Source organism: Aphis gossypii, chromosome 3, assembly GCF_020184175.1.
Source record: "Aphis gossypii isolate Hap1 chromosome 3, ASM2018417v2, whole genome shotgun sequence".
NCBI classification, from domain to species: domain Eukaryota; kingdom Metazoa; phylum Arthropoda; class Insecta; order Hemiptera; family Aphididae; genus Aphis; species Aphis gossypii.
The window spans coordinates 48,463,094-48,477,516 of NC_065532.1; the positions used below are offsets into that span (position 1 = coordinate 48,463,094).

The 14,423-nt window shown below is 26.9% G+C and overlaps 2 protein-coding genes and 1 pseudogene across 6 annotated transcripts; 1 reads left to right on the forward strand and 2 right to left on the reverse strand.

Annotated features, from left to right (window-relative positions):
• Window positions 1-81: 81 nt before the first annotated feature.
• On the forward strand, window positions 82-2,129 carry LOC126550626 (uncharacterized; annotated as a pseudogene).
• Window positions 2,130-2,167: 38 nt separating this feature from the next.
• LOC126550627 (uncharacterized) lies at window positions 2,168-4,468 on the reverse strand. Of its 5 annotated transcripts, none has more exons than XR_007604704.1 (4): window positions 3,950-4,468; window positions 3,658-3,866; window positions 3,480-3,578; window positions 2,939-3,086 (listed from the first exon to the last, which is right to left on the reverse strand). XR_007604704.1 is itself a non-coding variant. In XM_050202485.1 (3 exons), exons 1-3 carry the CDS (start codon window positions 4,258-4,260, stop codon window positions 2,185-2,187), a joined length of 1,422 nt encoding a protein of 473 aa, XP_050058442.1. In that variant the 5' UTR covers window positions 4,261-4,468; the 3' UTR covers window positions 2,168-2,184. The 5 variants fall into 5 exon arrangements, 3 of the variants coding, with proteins under 3 accessions (XP_050058442.1, XP_050058444.1, XP_050058443.1); XR_007604703.1 differs by having other exon boundaries at window positions 3,480-3,581; XM_050202485.1 differs by lacking the exon at window positions 3,480-3,578 and having other exon boundaries at window positions 2,168-3,086.
• Window positions 4,469-6,931: 2,463 nt separating this feature from the next.
• Window positions 6,932-13,741, reverse strand: LOC114122853 (uncharacterized). The gene is made up of 2 exons (XM_050202488.1): window positions 13,521-13,741; window positions 6,932-7,981 (listed from the first exon to the last, which is right to left on the reverse strand). The coding sequence occupies exon 2, from the start codon at window positions 7,919-7,921 to the stop codon at window positions 7,247-7,249; it is 675 nt and encodes a 224-aa protein (XP_050058445.1). The 5' UTR covers window positions 7,922-7,981; window positions 13,521-13,741; the 3' UTR covers window positions 6,932-7,246.
• Window positions 13,742-14,423: the final 682 nt, after the last annotated feature.

Here is a 14,423-nt window from a genome sequence, read left to right on the forward strand (position 1 = left end):
ACCATTCCAATCGAAGTAGCTGAACTCTAGTGATATTGATAAGAACTAATGAAATGTAGGTTTATGGTAATCTATAATATTATCATAATACTATTTTTAATACAAAATTTATATAATATGACCAATAATATATTAAATTTAATAATTTAAATATACCTATTAATATATATTTATTATTTTATTTGATATTTACTAACTTTTTATTATAATAATTAAAATATAATATAAAATGTCAGCATCTGAGCATAGTTATTTTAATAAAACAAATGCAAATACTTACCACTCAAAAAGGTACTGCTGTGTTCCTCAGTGCAGTAACAAATACATGTAAGTTTTATATTTTTATAGGAAAAATAAAAACTCAATACATAATGCTAAATCTTTTATATTTAAGACCTGGTGATAATAGCATGAGTTTCCACACATTTCCCAGTCACATGCCCAGAAAACGTCAGTGGGAGATTGCTTTAAAAATGGGAAAAAAAACTCCTAGAAATGCTGTTGTTTGCTCATTTCATTTCCAAGACACAGATTTTGTTCTTAGTCAAAAAAGTAATATTAATCAGTTCAATACTTCTGATTTTTACCTAAGTATTTTTATCAAATAATATTTCAATTGTTTTACAACAACTTAGAACCATCACAACTGATTTCACGCCGTCTCAAAGGAAATGTAGTTCCTTCTATAAATCTTCCAAAAAGAAAACATGATAAAATCATAAATACCCCTACAAAACAAAAAATGCACAAAAGAGCTGAACAAGCAAAAAAAAGATCAACTGTTGGACAAGATTTGTTTGGTACATCAAATATTAGGTTTGTAATTTATATTATTTATTATTAAATAATTTTAATGCAGAGCCAAAAAAAAAAAATCATTAATTATTTAAATTTGGTTTGTCAAATGCAATACAAAATAAATTATTTTAAAACCTAATATTATTTATTTACATACTAAAGTATCCTATCCTAAGTCTTAACTTATATAGATTATACATATAAAATTTCAATAAATATATTGTATGGATTTCAGTTTGGATAATACATCTCCAACTATTGACACAGGGCAAATATCTGACATTGAAGAACTTGCTACTGAATTACAAGATGTAAATAGTGTTCAAATACTTGATAAAGAAAATATAACATTACATTTTGATAAATGTATTCAGGTTGATGCTTTGTACCGGCCACCTGGTTTCAGAAGTACCATTATGGATCTCATAAGAAATGATTCTGATATATTAGCTTTTACAGGAGTTCCCACTTTAGTAAAATTTCAAAAAATAGTTGAGGTAGGGGAGCTAATAGTTAATAGACTTCATTATAATACTCAATTTACTTTGGATATTTACCATCAGATATTATTAACATTGATCAAGCTAAAACTAAATATATCATATAAATGTCTATGTGTGTTGTTTAGTATTTCTAAAAGTACATGTAAAAATTATTTTTATAACACAATTGATTTACCTATTATATTTAATTATGAAATCTCTAATTATCTGGCCTTCAAAAACTACTATAGAAAAAAACATTCCCAAGTGTTTTATTAATTTCTTGTCTACAAGAGTTATAGTAGATGGGACTGAAACTGCTGTTGAAACACCAAAATGTCTAGCTTGTCGCATTAGAACATATTCATTTTATAAAGGCCGTCACACTATTAAATTCATGGTAGGTATATCTCCTGATGGATTAATTACTTTTTTGAGTGATGTATTTGGTGGTAAAGCTTCTGATAAACACATATTTGAAACAAGTGGTATTTTAGAAAAGTGTGAAGTAGGGGACTCTATAATGTCAGATAAAGGTTTTCTTGTAGAACAATCATGCTACAATGCAGGAGTCAAGTTAATCCGTCCACCATTTTTAAAAAAAAATAAGCAACTCAGTTTAACAGATGGTGTAGCAAATACAGAAATTGCTAAAGCTAGAGTTCATATAGAGAGGGCAATACAACGAATCAAAATATATCATATATTTAAGAATAAAATTCCATGGAAATGTATTTGTAAAATTGATAAAATTGTTAACATTGTGTGTGGTATTACAAATATTTCGAATCCAATAATAGGTAATCATGGGTTTTAATATTTTTTTTTGTGTTTAAAAAAAACAAACAATTTTTTAACTATAATATATTTTATCAAAATAAAAAACATTATATTTAAAAACGTATTATTTATTAACCTCGTTCTCCATTAAAAAAGGTAAAACATATTTGAAATATATACAACTTAAGGTAGAATAAAATTCTTTACAAAATTCTTCATCAAACATTACTTCTATTAGGATAACAGAATCATTAACTTTTTCATAAATAACTAAATAACAAAGTTTAATATTGCTAAGTAATAAGCCTAACTGAATTTGTCCATAATAAGAGTGTTTCTTTTTTAGAAAGGGTATTCCTAAATTATTAATTGTAATGTATTTTAAACTTTTTAATAGTTCTAATCCAAATATTGTTTTTCCCATAACAGGACACTTAATTTCAATAAGATAAATTTGATTATTGCACATGAAATGCCCATCTGGACTATATCCTAACCAAGGACAATGAATATTTACAACAAAGCCAGATTTAATAACAGTTTCATTTTTTAATTTTTCAAAAGACTTAATAGCCAATGGTTCATTTTCCACCCCATATTTAGTAGCACTATTTCCACAAAACTTAGAAAAAAATAAGGACTTCAGTCTCAAATTAATATTTTTATTTTGAAGTTCCCCAGAAAAATAAGTAAATAGTTTATAAGCTGATGTACCAGTAATTCTCAATTGACGAGACATATACCACAATGGCCCTGTTTGAGACAATGTACTATTACACAGATTTATTGATTCTTGTTCATTAATTAAAACTTTTCTTGTATAAAAATGTATAGCATCTGGGGAACTATTTTTAATAAGCTCAGATATATTATTTTGTTCATCAGAGATTATTAAATTATGTGCAGTTACCAAATTAACATAAAAATTATTTTTATCGTAACCGGGTATTACAGTGTCTTGCAGTTTATTGATCCGAGGACTATGGCGACCTTGTAAGTGAATAGATATTGCCGAGTCTGGAAAACCTAAAATAATAATGTTAGGTGTTAAAAAATAATGTAAAATTTATCTAACATATTGCTCAAAATAAAAAATTATTTAATTGACATGCATTGAATAATTTATAATCAACAATGGATAATGCTAAGTATCTATTAGAAAGCATTTTGTAATACCTAAAAGCATTGTTTTGTATAATAAATAATTGAAGCACTTAAGCGGGGCATAAATACCAAATAATTTAGGCAATTTATAATCTCACATAGTTATTTATTATATGTATGGCTTAAGCCATGATTAGCTGAATAGCATAGGAATCACTTTAATAAAATTATTAACTAATATAGCACGCATTTTTTGGTTAAAAAATACAATTTAGGCATAATATTTTAAGTGCTCTATTGATTTAGTGTACAAACTTAATTTATTCCAAATGTCTGCTGTGTTTGGTATACCAATAAATCTGGGTAAACTTAAATTATTTAATTATAATTTAAGTAGACCCTTTTTGTAAAACCCTGCTGAATTTAAAAATAAAAATTACAATTGAATTAAATACAGTTAAAAATTGTGTACAAAATTGAATTATTTAGGTACCTTGTAACAATGATTTAAAAACTTCTTCCTGAAGATCTGGAGGCAGTGATTCTGGGAAGACTTGTTTATAAACAGCAGTAGGGCAGTCAACGTGACAAAATTCTTTTACTGGTATTGGTTTATACAAATCAATACCAGTATTCTTTAATTTGCCCCATTGTTGACGAAGATCAGTGCAGCTTAAATGTTGTATCTCCTCTTCTGAAGTTCTGAAAGAAAATAATATTACAATAACGTTCTTTATTGTATGTATAATAGGTACCATATATACATAATAAAAGCCAGTACTAACTTTTGGAGCTTGAGCAAAAATCCCACAACATGCTTACATTTTCCAGTGCCAGCTTTGCAAGTGCACGAACCAGTTATGACTGTATTACCATCTTCACACAATTTTGAAATATTTACTTCATGAGGATGGCCATTTAAATTGGATGTTTGTAAGCACAATGCTATATAAACAACTTTATTTGTATTTTCTTCTTTAATACCAAAATCTATTATATGATTGCATTGCAATATTTGTGTCCCTTCAACTAATGGCCTTTTACTATCACCAATGTAGTTTAAAATATCAATAAGTTCAATTATAGAAGTAAACATTTTTAAATATTTAAAAAAAAAGACAAAATAGGTGTATGAATTTATGTAAATAAATCAGATAACCATGAGTTTAAATACGAAATTTTATGTTGCATATTAAGCATATTTTGATTTTTGAACTATAGTCGTATTAATTATTTTTACATCAGCCTACATTTCATTATCAATCGTGATAATAAGCTAGCGCTACCTATAGTCCATTGGAATCACGAATTAAATTATATATTTAGCAACTCTAAATCTATGTAAATTGTGGTATATATCTGGTTTATATCTTTAATGATTTTTTTTGTTTTATCCTGAACATAATCATGTACATTTTATGCTGTCTTTTATACGATGTACAAAAAAAAAAAAAAAAGTCCATATAATTCGTGTAGTTGACGTACGTACTAAGGATATTAGTTTTCACAGGTTACCCAAATTTACTAAAATAAGAAAAATGTAGTGAGATGCTTGTGGCAAGGAAAATGGTGCAATAGGTAGAAGACGGTAGGTTTAATATTAAACTATTTATTTATAATATAATACACAACAACAATACAGCAATAGGGTAATAACTAATAGTATGAGTTTTGAAGCAATACAACTATTACTACGTTTTTATGATGGCTTTAAAACGGCTTGAAATTAAATCGTTTTAAAGTTAGAACTCATTAATGTCATGTAAACATTTTAAAATGGTTTAAAAAATGTAAACCGTTATAATAGATAAAACGCTCGCGCTATGTAGTTTAATAATTTAAAACCGTTTTATAACCGGTTTATCAAATGTACATATAAACGCGGAATATGTTTTGCTTTAATTACATAAATAGTACTTTTGGATGAATAATACATTTTCTTGAACAAACGACTAAAGTCACGGACAAAAGTATTAATTTTAAAACGGTTTATATATGATAAACCGATTTAATATATGTTGGTATATAAACATCTGAAAACGGTTTAAGCGAAACCATTTTAAATAATATTAAAACGATTTCATTTCAAATCGTTTTAACGCTATCATATAAACGTAGTAAATGATTAATAGTTAGTTCTACTACTCTATATCAAATTGATTATTAACCTAATCAACCAATTGATAATAGGTATTGATATAATATTACACTAATATTAACCTATCAAACAGTAGACGGGGTGTCGATCGGAGTGATCGACCTTCGACCCAAGGGGAAACGCCCCTGGAACGAATGTTTAAAATACGTTAATTTTATCGTTAAGTTTCAGTCAGAGCAGTGTTAAGAGGGGAGGTAGAAAATGGGGCAATTATACCGGGAGCCAGGGGTGGATCCATAAATTTATCAGGGGGGAGGTATACGATACGTTAACAGTATTTGTCACAAGTCAAAATTGTAAAAATAAGGGGCGCCTTTATTTATGCTTAATATACAACCTGTGGCCCTTAAAACCAAGTATGTTATAATTTTATAAATATTATACAAAGGACATAGCGATGAATGACTAAAAAATAAATCTATTTAGCCTTTCTCGTCGAAAATCCCTACAACATCTAATACAATTGTATCGACCGTGGTCTGTACTAACTATAGAGTTATACTGCTCTATACATATATTAATCTAATCCAGTAGTTCTCAACCTTTTTTGATTCATGTCAACTTTAACCACTAGAATCAACCACTGCGTTACCCTAACATTAAAATAAAAACAATCAATTATGGTACCTACACAGAAAAAACCGCTATTGACTAGCAACTATATACTGTACGTACCTGTGAGATCATGAGGTGTAAATACTAATTCTTGTGGAATTAATATCTAAAAAATTGATATAATATAACAATGAATAAAATTAATCTTTTTATGTTAAATTTTATGGTATATCTAAATTTTAAAACCAAAATAAATGTTACTTAACCTTACCTAACCTTCTACGTATTTAATGGTTACCTATTGTATATTTTTGTTTTTTTTTTTTTTTTGCAAAATCTGAAGTGTATATTAAAGCGAAAATATTTTTATTTTTTTTTTAAACGTATAAAAATAATATATTATCAGGTAAAAATATTAAAAATAATTATGGTGGCATTAAATATTAACTGAAATAAAAAAAGACGAGTAATCGATTACTTACGTTAAACGGTTACCTGTTGTTCGGCACAAAGGTGCGCCTCACAACCGCAAACCAAGTCTATTGGTTTCAATATTACAATATGTTGGACGTGATCGTATCCACGGCGATGGTGTTTGCCGCCATTTCGTATATAGTGGTATAGTGGTACCTCGATACGTACTTATGAATCAACTATAATTAAAATAAAAAAAACACGGAGAATAGCTTTGCTATATACTAAGGTTTAGTGTACTTCGATATTTAGTGGGTCACTGTAGAGTTTGCATATGTCACATTTGCCATAGGGCATAAACAGCGATCTAACAATACAGTACAAAACATTTTTAGTAAATCATTTTAAATATTTGTGTACTTCTCTAAATAGTCTAAACTAATAATAAAATATAGAACACTGCAGCAAATTATTTGTGTTAATGATCAGAATATACCAAAAAGTAAACGAAGTGTTATAACTCTTAATACAACATACTTTATGGTAGAAAATTGACGAATGTAACACTTATATGTAAAATTAATAAACGTTTTTGTTGATGCAAGTACAATATATGATAAAATATAAAAATTTAAAAATGTATAGGCAAATCTAAAATTATATTTAAAAGAAATTCAATAAATACAATACCAGGTAAAAGACAGAATCATCTATAATATATCATGCATGTATGTATATAAAATGCTTGCAAAAAAAATGTGTATACACATTTCAAAAGTCTATGGTGAGGAACAGTCCAAATTTCCGCATGTTCGTCAGCTATTTCTGTCGTTCGTTTACTCTACGGCAATCTATTATTAAGTGCACACCTCGAAGAGCTCAGATATCCATGTAGGATAGCTGTAGATCTCGTTTTTCTTTGACAGCTAAGGTGTCCACCCTCTATGGTCTTTACTCACGTTTCTGAGTCCTGTGGACAGCCATTTTCGAGTGCATACCTTAGACAGTCGACGTGTCCACCTTCTGCAGCCTTTGCGCACGTACTTGAGTCCCACAGGCAACCATTTTCATGTGCATACTTTAGACAGTCAAGATGTCCACTCCCTGCAGCCTTTTCACACGTTTTATAGCTCCAGGGACATCCATTTTCATGGGCGTACCTTAGACAATTCAGGTGTCCACCCTCTGCGGCCTTTTCACACGTTTCTGAGTCCCAGCGACATCCCATTTCATCTGCATACTTTAAACATTCCAGGTGTCCTCTGCTAGCGGCCTGAGCGCAAGCTTCATCCGCTTTAAGCCATGGGTGTAGGAACCATGGAACTTTAATCTCCAAAGCGAAACTCAGACAATCGACGTGCCCGTATAATGGGGCCTTATTGATTATGATTTTTAATAATTTTTTTCGCGTGGAGAAATGCACCATTGAAAACGGTCTATTGTTTTGTGGATCATTAAATTTATTCCTGTTCAATTTTATGAATTGGAAAACCGATTTGCAGCAATCCCTCAAGTCGACGACCGGAACGTCCATCCCGTTATACTTGTTTCGCTGGACTTTGTTACAGGCATGGTAAGACCACTTCATCAGACTAGGTACAACAGAAATTCTTTGATCATTTGACGTCATCGTGGATGTTTTTTTAATAAACAATTCACGTGGAGAAAAGAGATGTTATGCTTCCACGTTCTATAAAAAAAAAAAAATAAAGAAAAAATTTTCAACGTTAAAAATGATGATAGCATAAATATCGATAATATATTCTGTATCATAAAATGTTTGACGATTAAATAATTTAAGTTCTATTATTGTGTGTCTATAGTGTCTACACGTTAACTTAGTTAATAATATATACTACAGTATTACACGCTAATTCGTCTATGCCGTTCATGGGGAAGAAGTATGTTACCATTAATATATATATATATATATATATATATATATATAATGTTATTAATGTTATATAACCTATATTAAATTTAATATTCCAAAAATAAAATCATTATTCATGTTTTACTTACAGGGGGAGTTAACACTCCTCTCACCATCGACACTGGTACACTACTGCATTCGATAAAATGGTACCCCACTAGTAAATCGTTACGATTTTTTCGAGATTGTGTACTCTGATTTTAGAATTTACGTGAGTATATGCGTGATTTGATACCTCAACTTTAACACGATTTAATTTCATAATATGTGAGTGTGACTGTGCGACTTTATTCGGGTACCTACTCATATTAATCCGGTGCACAATTTTCATGAACACGAATTTTTGAATTTCAATGTGAGATTGAAGACGATATTTTGTGTTTCTGTGTAATTATGTTACTATGTTACTTTTACGTGTGCATATTGAGAATGAGTATTGAGTATACGATATTATGGATTTATATGAGTGTGTACTTGAATACGATATTTTGACTTAGCGTGTCACATCGGTGTACCTACTTGTATTTTGAGTTAATGTGTGTTATTATGTTTGTCTATGATATTTTAGATTTACCTATATATAATATATCGATGTTTAATATTATTAAGACATGCCATGAGTACGTATGTAAATGTATTTTTTGTTTCTCATTTAAATGTATGTATTATTTGAATGGAGTTCTGAGGTAGTGTTTGGTTAATGTATTTGCATTCAATATTTTGAGTAAACGTGTACTTCAATAGCGTATTTGTGAAGTGGTATCTACGTTGTAAGGTATAATATTAAATTATGCAGAATGTGTGGTTGACTTAATTTTAAATGTTCATATTTAATAGTTTATTATTTTATTTTCATAGTTTGTATTTTTATTTATTAGTTTATATAAGGAAAAAATATAAAAAAATAGTACTTTGGTTCTAAAAATAAAAAAAAGCGGGCAAGTGGGTACCGTTCTGCTGTACATTAGGGGGTGGGGTTGACCTCGGACTAGGGTAGGTTAAATTTGAATGCAATGATAGGTATCATTGTATACGAAAAACGATTCTGAACGAAGATGATTTGTCAGCCTAGGATATAATTTCCAGTGGTTGGTGAAAAAGGTGGTTTATGTTTATGGCCTGAATACATCAAAATTTAAGTTCTTTTATAATTATTGTAAGCTAAACTTATGAAAAATCTTGTATTAAATTTTCTACTCTTAGCTACCTATACAAACATTTTTATGAATTATACCTACAAAATAATTTGCAAATATTCATAATTTTGACAAATTTTCGTCAAAATTTGAACTTCAAATGCTAATAAAAAAAAATTGTGCCTATGTATTCTTATAATTTTTTAATCACTATAAGAATAACATATGAGGAACTTTGTATAAAATTTTCAAGTATTTTGATAGGGCCAAAAAAATTTTATCGACCCTTCAAAAAAATTTTTTCAGAAAAATTGAAAATTTCAGTTTTCTATAAATAGCTCAAAAAAACTCAAAATATTTTGAAAATTAAATCAAGTAAATAAAATGCCAATCTATTTAACTGGTAAAATTTTCAAGTATCTACGTCTTATACTTTTTGAATTATAACAAATATCAAAAATCGTTTGAGGCTAAACCGTTATTTAACGCGGTCTTGTAAAAATTTAAATTTCAAACACTCATAAAAATTTTTTGTCTGAATCCGGTAGAGTTTTTTTTACAGATATTTGAAGAAAAATTTATGGAGAACCTTGTACCAAATTTTCAAAACTTAGTTATAAAAGAAAAAAATTTTATGATTTTTCAACTTCAAAATTACTTGCAAATTTTCGGGTTTTCGACAGATTTCGTAAAAATTTGAACTATAAACTCTTATAAAAAAAATTTGTGACTAACAATTTTTAATTTTTTTTAACTACAATAAAAACAACTTATAAGGAACCTTGTATTAAATTTTCAAAACTTTTTGGTCATCCAAAAATTTTTTATCGACACTTTAAAAAAAATTTCTCAAAAAAATCGAAAATTTCAGTGGTCTATAAATAACTCAAAAAAAGTCAAAATTTTTTGAAAATTTAACTATATACAGATACCACTGACATTAACATTTGGTGAAAATTTCAAGTATTTTCAGTGATTAGTTTTTGAATTACAACCATAAAAAAAAATCGATTTGGTTGAAAACTGGTTTTGCGTAAAAATTGCCGTTTTTCCGTCATTTTTTTTTTGTTTTTCTCGATTTTTTTGAAAACTGTTGGAAAATGTTAACTTTTAACCTGTATAATGCACCGAGGATATTCACTTTTACATCGGAAACCACCCCCATAGTTTGAAATTGGAGCATTATTTCGACTAGTTATGCTGTACACAGGCACAAAAAAAAAAAAAAAAAACACACATCATTGTAAAATCAATACATTCATCACTTCGTTCAGAATCTAAAATTGTGATTAGGAACCATTCAGAAATATTTAACATAACATTTTGAATTTAAAATTTAAATGGAACCGTTGGCAATACCGTTTATCATAAAAAAATTTAAAATTACATATTAAATATAAATACGTAGCTTCATAAATCATAACTATTTTAAATAAAACGGATTAAGGATAACATACATAGTAGTACACGTAGAATATAAAATAATAATAAAAAAAAGTCAAAATTAATAAATACACATCACAAACTGTAATTTAAATGAAGAAGGAAACAGGTATTTATTATATTTATAAAATTTCTTAGATATTATAATATTAGACGGGGGGAGATAACATATATTTGATTTACAATAATACATTCTTTATGGATAATATAAGTTTCAATATAGTGTTTTAAAGCTTTAGATGTTGAAGTAGATACAATCTAAAAATATTATTTAATAATTTAAACGAAACTTTTAAATTTAATAATTTAAAGATAAACCGGAAGATAAACAGAGTGTACAAATTTCATGTGACAGCAGTTGGCATATTAGAGGGGTAACTTTTAATATTCAAATGGAACCTATGTTTTTGAAATATGATTCATATAGGATTTAATTTTTAATGAATTTTGATGTTTCACTCATAATTATGGATCAATAATTTAAAAAGTTATTAACATTTGAATGTTGAACTTAATTTGTAGAATGCCATCAATTAATTATAATAATGATATAGGTACTTTTGTGTTTTGGTTATACACCGATGAATTGTTGTACTTGTACAATATTTATAATCTTAGAGATAATATACAGATTATTAAGGTTGTAACTTTCAACTTATTATACAGTCTTGATAACTCAAATTTCAAGAGAGGTAAAAATTAATTCAACTTATAAAATATACAATATTTACCCGACATTGATAAAAAATATTACATAATATACATATACCTAAAAGAATTTTAATTTTTAAACCACATTTATATGACATTTTTTTCTCTAATGAGAAAAATGTAAAATATGCAAAATAAAAGTAGCAATAGGTAGTTTTATACAAACATGTATACTAAATTTATAGTTTTATATTATTATAAATACTATAGTAAGAGATTTTAATTTAATTATAACAACATCGAAGTCTTAATCATGGTGTCAAACATAATTTGTAAGTATTTTAAATACGTCAATTGAATCAGTAAAAAATTATCATAATTTGTTCAGAGTATATTAAAATAAGTGAGTATCAATTTTAAAACTTATAGTTTATTTGTAATGAATGTAAAGATATTTAAAATATGTACAATTTTGATACTAAGACAAATTATTGTTGTCATTTAGTACATTTTAGTACAAAATAAATGACGTATAAAGATATGTATAGTAAAATAAATTATTTTTTCTGTATATTTATTGTAGTATTAAATGTAAACATTAGTTACATTTGTCAAATTACTTAAAATAATGTTTAATAACTTATATCAGTTTAAAAAAAGTTCATTCTGTATGAACAACTTTATAAAATATAACTACAAGTCTTCAAAAATTATATCACTAAAGTTACCAATTGTATACAACACTGGCAAAACATTTAAATTGAACATTGTTGATCTATTTAATTTGCAGAATTTTGGTTCATACCAGAGGTTAATAATCGAATAAATTAATAATTACTATATTTATTAGTTATTACTTATTAGAATATAAAGTGAGGTCAATGTTTAAACAAATTAGTAGAAAATAATGATAAGACATTATTATTTTAAGCTCGAGGTGATGGTTTTTGTATAAATTACTTTATAAAGTATAATCTTTAAAAAGTAATACTTTTTATAATTTTAAAAACCAACAAAAAACCATATATGAAAATATTTATTAGGTAAATTATAGAATTTTTTGAAATTAATGCTCATGAGTCATGAATTAATGCTCAGGATTAAGTAAAATAATGTCAAATATATTAAAAAATCTAAATATTTAGGTGCTGAAATTTTTCGAAATGTACCACTTTTTTTTAAATAAAAATGATAGGTACAAATTTTCAATGGCTTTTAGGCTAATTAAATATTTTGCTTTATTCTATCTTACTAGTTACCATACATATTATATTTCAATAAACTTTTGCCTTAAAAACTGATTGAAGAAAATAGATCATATCCTATAAGTTTTAAATTAAAATTGATGGGTGAAATAAAAATTACGTATAAATACATGAAGAATACATATTGAAATGTAATAAAAAAAAAGCCAATTTCAAATTTGAAGTTTTAGATAGGATGAAAATATGTACAATGGATTTTGAGTAATTAAATGTTTTTCTTTATTCTAATTTGCTACCATACACTTCAATAATCTTTTGTCTTAAACCCATTTAAGAAAATTGATCATATAATTACATTATACTTATATTTTATAATATTAATACCTTTTAAGTATAAATAGATAAATGTACAAAATTATTGAAATTACTTTTACTGTTGTCAATTTAAAACTAATGCAAGCGTTTTAAGACAATAACAACCAGTTGACAAAAATGCAATGGCACTAACTACGATGACTTTAATACATCTATAACAACTTGTTTGGAATAATTAGATATTTATTTAAATTTAGTTTAACTTTTAAGTTTTAACTGTCATTAGGAACTAAATATATGTAGGTATGTACTAATTAATATGATAATACATAAAATTGACTATTTATTAAAACAAGTAATAACAGAGTAATAAAGCTTTAGTAGATAATTATCTATTTATTGTTCAAAAAATATTATTATAAAATGATAAAACTCTTTATTACTGTAAAAACTAAAATGTATAACACTGCGGGATTATTACGAGTTTACACACGTATATATAGGGAGTAGGTATAATGACGAAAGTAATGAGCAATTATAACTTACCAAGGTTTAGTATGTTCTCACTCCTGAAGAAACAAAATTTGTACGGTGTACCAAATAAATCACATAAAATTGTAGTGTTATGATAGTATTTTATCGGGCGGTCGATTTAACAAATGTCTCAAATCCCAACTGGCACAGTTGAAAACTGAAGTTTGTTTTGTTTCTTTATTATCAGCCTGCTATTATACGTTTTTAGAGCACTATAGAAGCAGGTATGTGCATCCGCCATTTTGTGTGCAAAAGATTGTAAGATATCCTATTATCATATCTTGATATTATGAGTATCACATTAAATATTATGTATAATTGTTTAATTGTATTCGTTATTCGAGTTATTATAGCTTATTAGTTATTAATCTTACAAGAAACATTGCCATCAGTAACAGGTCTCTATAAAAAATTGCAAGCATAATATATATATAAGGTTAAAATATGGGTTTTTTAAGCTTAGTAATTAAAAAAGTTTTTTATAGGAAATATTGTTGAAAAACCTCTTTTATTGCAAAAATATGCTTACAGATTCTAAATTTGAATTACTTATAGTGCCTTAACGTTTTATGCCTGCTGTAGGCATAATATTGTCAGTTCCATTGAACTATATGATAACATATATATATATATTATATATATATATATAATATATATATGATAACATATATATATAATATATATATGATGTTATCATATAGTTTAATGGTCAGCTCTGAAAACACTGCGCATGATATCCAAGAACTTGGAATAAGCACTAAAATTCAAGGAAAAATTAAATTCTAGTGTATTTTGAATTGTACAACATAAACTTTTGTATTATTGTTCTAGGGTATTATATTATATTATATTTAGCAACTCTAAATCTATGTAAATTGTGGTAATGTGGTATATATCTGGTTTATATCTTTAATG

What these genes read in the sequence shown, in the direction of transcription:
- LOC114122853 (XM_050202488.1), bottom strand. Translation starts at nt 7,921, where the DNA reads ATGACGTCAAATGATCAAAGAATTTCTGTTGTACCTAGTCTGATGAAG.
- LOC126550627 (XM_050202485.1), bottom strand. Translation starts at nt 4,260, where the DNA reads ATGTTTACTTCTATAATTGAACTTATTGATATTTTAAACTACATTGGT. An exon ending in TTTTTGCTCAAGCTCCAAAA is followed by an intron (nt 3,867 to 3,949) that starts GTTAGTACTGGC and finishes ATTTTCTTTCAG; the next exon opens with AACTTCAGAAGAGGAGATAC. An exon ending in TTTTAAATCATTGTTACAAG is followed by an intron (nt 3,087 to 3,657) that starts GTACCTAAATAA and finishes TTATTATTTTAG; the next exon opens with GTTTTCCAGACTCGGCAATA.